The sequence below is a fragment of the Heterodontus francisci genome, chromosome 28 (assembly GCF_036365525.1).
Source record: "Heterodontus francisci isolate sHetFra1 chromosome 28, sHetFra1.hap1, whole genome shotgun sequence".
Lineage (NCBI taxonomy): Eukaryota > Metazoa > Chordata > Chondrichthyes > Heterodontiformes > Heterodontidae > Heterodontus > Heterodontus francisci.
The window spans coordinates 36,262,141-36,266,531 of record NC_090398.1 but is presented as its reverse complement, the minus strand read 5'-3'; the positions used below and the strand labels follow the sequence as shown (position 1 = coordinate 36,266,531).

Below are 4,391 nucleotides of genomic sequence, written 5' to 3'. Positions count from 1 at the left end.
AACATTTCCATCTGTTGGTGTCCCTTTATCACTGCAGTAGCTACACCTCCCACCATCTCCATTAGCTGCTGACCCTGACTCACTGCAATTACTGCAGAGCAAGTCCCTGCCTCATTATGTCAGATTATCATGAATATATAATGTCAGAATCAGATTTAAAATCAATTCAACCCTCAGTGTTGTGAATATAAAATGTACTTTCTGTTCTTTGGCGAGTGGAAGGAATGAAATTTGAAATGGGATTTAGTTCCAGTGTTTGAATGGCTTCAGCTCTTTCTATGATTTCACTAATTTAACAATGAGATTGAAAGGGTATTTCACCACAAGCTTCAGATCCTGTCTGAATTTACTCTGGGTCACAGCGTAAATACACGTGTTGGTGCAGGAACTCAGAAGCTGCAGCATATTTGATGTTTGTTGTGTGATATAGACAGGATCAGTGTAGGAGTGATAAAGCTGAATATCTGCAATTCGCGCATAAATGTTATGAACGACCCGAGTCACCCATAGCAGTATAAAACTGCCAGATATAGTGAAGAGTAAAATAATTGATTTTCTGCGATTCTCCATCTCTGGGTCCTTGTGATTCTCTCCATTGCTGTGCCCCCGGTATAGCCTGCGGACTTTACTGGCGCTTAAAATACGCCTGGCCGTCAAAACATTGAGCAGCAAAATCAGAAAGACCGGGGCACAAGGCGTTAAAATGAGGTGAAACAATTCAAATGCCCCCCATGTCGGGGAAGTAAAGAAGCTCGGTTTATGGACACAACCCATGGGAACATTATTAAAAAAATAATACTGTTCCAGTGTAAAGTACCAGGGGAGAGACTGTAAACAGCCCAACACACTCACTGTTCCTACAACCACAGCCGCCGTTTTCTCGGTGCAATATTTTGTTTTCAGCTTCTCGCAACAAATGGCCACAAATCGATCAAAGGTGAAAGTGACTGTTAGCCAGACAGAAACAACAGTGGCTGCATTAAGCAGAACGATAATGAGACTACACACGGGAGTAATTCTCAGGAATGAATCTGGTATATAAATGCTAACAATCCAGTAGAATATGGGATCAGTGATAATGACCAGGAGATCAGCCACTGCCATTCCCACCAGGTAGACAGTGATACATTTGGAGAGACCGCAATTTCCTCGGGATAGGATCACAATCGCCACCAAGTTAACTGGAAGAAAGAAAAGGAAGCAGAGAAATTATTGACCAGGCCTGGAGACAAAGCAGCAGTTTGACAGGATCTGGGCTGAAATTTCCAGCTTTGTTGCTGCATCGAGCAGTGAAAACTGATGCATTGTACTGTGCCACAGTTAAATGTTTGAAACACAGTTATTAATAATAAATTGGGTAATTGATACAGAAAGTGAATATAATCAGCACCGGATGGAATGGAAGTACTGAGAGAGGATGCAGTACCGGTGGGGAAATGAGAAGAGGTTTTACAAAGATGGAATCCAATGGTTTTAATGGGAATTTGGCTCCAGACTTTTGGTTGGGAAGTTTTGGGGAGAGCGGGATGTGCAGCTGGTTGGTTGCTCTGGGTTCAGAGAATCGATCGGGACTGTTACGAACTGGATAAAGGCTGAAAACTGCAGGTTTGGGTTTCGGTGTTCATATTAGCCATGATCTGGAATGGCAGAGCAGGTTCGAAAGGCTGAATGGACTCCTCCAGCTCCTATGTTACGATATTCCTATCAGGTTGGACGTTATAGTTGTAGCTGGAGGCAGTGATTGTGTTAGGAAAGGAGAGAAGGAAAGGGGCATGTTGCAGCTGGAGGGGAGACTGGAGCAGGTGGTTTGGGAAAGTGGATAAACTGATGCAATGGATGAGGAGACTGAGTATTCAATACAGTGTGAGGAGAAGCTGAGATTCACAGCGAGAGACTTCAGCAGATTGTTAGAGGAAATCTAATCTAGAGATCGCAGCTTAACCACTCAATTTATACATTCAAACAATAATCCCTATGGTTATTGGTGTTGGAGAACAGGTCATTGTTTACAAAATATGGTTAATATGTTTACTTGTAAAGACAATTAAATATCAATTTTAATATATTTCTGATATCAGCCACGCTCTGTATTGCATTCAGCAGACACAGAGGTTTTAAAGCATTGCATTTAAATAATGAATTATCATCAGTGAAGAACTGCTTCTATTCGGCATATTCAGTTAGTAAGTAAGGAATGGGAACTTTCTCCAAAACAAAATGAGGATCTGACAGAAGTAAACACAGAGCAATCAAGTCCAACATGAACACAATCTGACAACAGACAGCGAAACTGCCAGTTTCCCTGAATAATTATGCTGGACATTCCAGCAATTTATGATAATATCTTATTCACACTGCTGCTTCTTTCTCTTTCTCTTTACTTCTGATAATCTCTTTCTATCGATTTCGTTCTCCATGCTCCTTTTCTCCTTCCCTATCTCTCTGGAATACTCACACGCTGCAAACTGTTACGTTTTGCTACTTTTCGCATGCAATTTATTCCTAACATTCTGCCTCTGTATTCTGTTCACCAGCCCAGTGTTCAATGATTCTATTCTCAGAGTAAATTTTCACAATGGTGAAACCTCTGTGAATAATTTAATGTGTCTATAGATCACCCAAGACTTCACCTGTTCACCTGCACTCTTCACTTCATCTACAATGCATAGAACAAAAAGGATCGAAAGCTTCTTCCAGACAAAACTCACAATCATTGGAATTCCTTCCCCTGGAAGTATGAAGTACACTTTAGGAATGTGGGATTGTTAGTTATTAAAACACGAACATCAGCGCTGCAGCTGATAATCTACAGGTAAATGAGAGACCCTTGATGCCAACTGGAAAAGTGTAAACCAATACAACATCACATTAATACTTTCTATATCACGATGTAGTCCAGTGACAGTGAAGGCTCCACAGTGAATCAGAGAATGAGATGTGCAACAGTCAGCAGCAAACGCAGCTCATTAGCCAGACTTCTAAAGCTAAGTCAGACACACACAGAATGAAATAAGATTTTATAACAGTGATAACCAATAAATACATTGAAATCCCATGTTTTGCGGAGGGAGGACATTGTGTTGTCCCCTTGTAAGACTGACACCGTGAGATGTCTCATTCTCAATCAGTGAAAAAAAATCTTACAAATATTCCAGGACCTGTGAGATCCACATCATGAGACTGTTAAAAGCTTGTCATTGCCTAATTCTTGATCCTAACCGAGACACCTGATTTAAATACATTTAAAACACAGAATAATCCAGTAACAATGCCAGGGTTACTGAAACCATTACCATTCAAGAAACAATACAATGCAAACAAGACTGAAAGAGTAGAAAATGTGGAGATTCCATCAGTAAATTACCGGAGAAAAAACAGCCGGCTATGTAAAACACATAGTGATTAATAATACCGAGTACAGCAGCACAGTATTGCCGATTTACACATTAACAGCTGAGGTACAGGCTTACCAGGAACTCCAATTGCTGCAAGTACAGGATAATAAATGTCTTCTATCTGAACGATTACTGGAGATCCCATTTCTGTGAGAAGCAGAGCCTTCTGTTAGCCTGAAACCCGTAGCTCCAGCAATCATTCTGAGCTGATCCATTCCAATGGGTCCTGATATATACAGGGGATAAGTATCCACTGACACGGTTATACCCCTGATCATTGCTATTAGTTACACTCACCTGATCAAACACATTACATCAACAGTTTGACTCTGATGTAAATAATGTGGTGGATAAAACACAATAATTTCAATGTAAATGTCATTTTCTTCCAGCCAAAGTTAATATCGGACTTTTCCCCACATTATATTCCATTAGCATCTTTCTTGCCCACTGTCTGAACATGTCCATTCTCCATACCCGCTCTGTGTCCTCCTCACAGCTTAGTGTCTCACCTCAATTTGTGTTGTCAGCTAATTGGAACCATTACACTCCATCCCTTCACCCCCCAATCAATTTGCCCCATGATTAACGACCTTGCCTTCATCTGTTTAAGACCAACAATCTGTTTCAGTTATTACTGCACTCTATCCTGCCTCTGATCAAAGAACACTGGACCCTACCTCTGTTATTGCTGCACTGGGACACTTGTCGGTTTGTGACACTCGGCCAGGCCTCTGCTTATGCTACGTTTCACCCAGTCTCAACTTGAACTGCGCAAGACGATTTACCTGTTCATAGGACAATAGGCCCTGCGCTGGGAGTGTTTGATGCAACATTGCAGAGGGACATTTAGTCTGTCTGTAACCCCACGCTGTGCTTGTCTTGGGAGTGTTTAATGGGACAGTGCAGATGGAGCTTTTCTCTGTATTCCTGCAATTTAGAAGGTTAATGGGTGATTTGATTCAAGTTTTATAGATAAAAATGGAAATTAATTGG

General features: G+C 41.2%; 1 protein-coding gene across 1 annotated transcript; it reads right to left on the bottom strand.

Moving 5' to 3' along the window:
* Positions 1-276: 276 nt before the first annotated feature.
* LOC137345213 (probable G-protein coupled receptor 139) lies at positions 277-3,540 on the bottom strand. The gene is made up of 2 exons (XM_068008677.1): positions 3,471-3,540; positions 277-1,181 (listed from the first exon to the last, which is right to left on the bottom strand). Exons 1-2 carry the CDS (start codon positions 3,538-3,540, stop codon positions 277-279), a joined length of 975 nt encoding a protein of 324 aa, XP_067864778.1.
* Between the last annotated feature and the right edge of the window lie 851 nt (positions 3,541-4,391).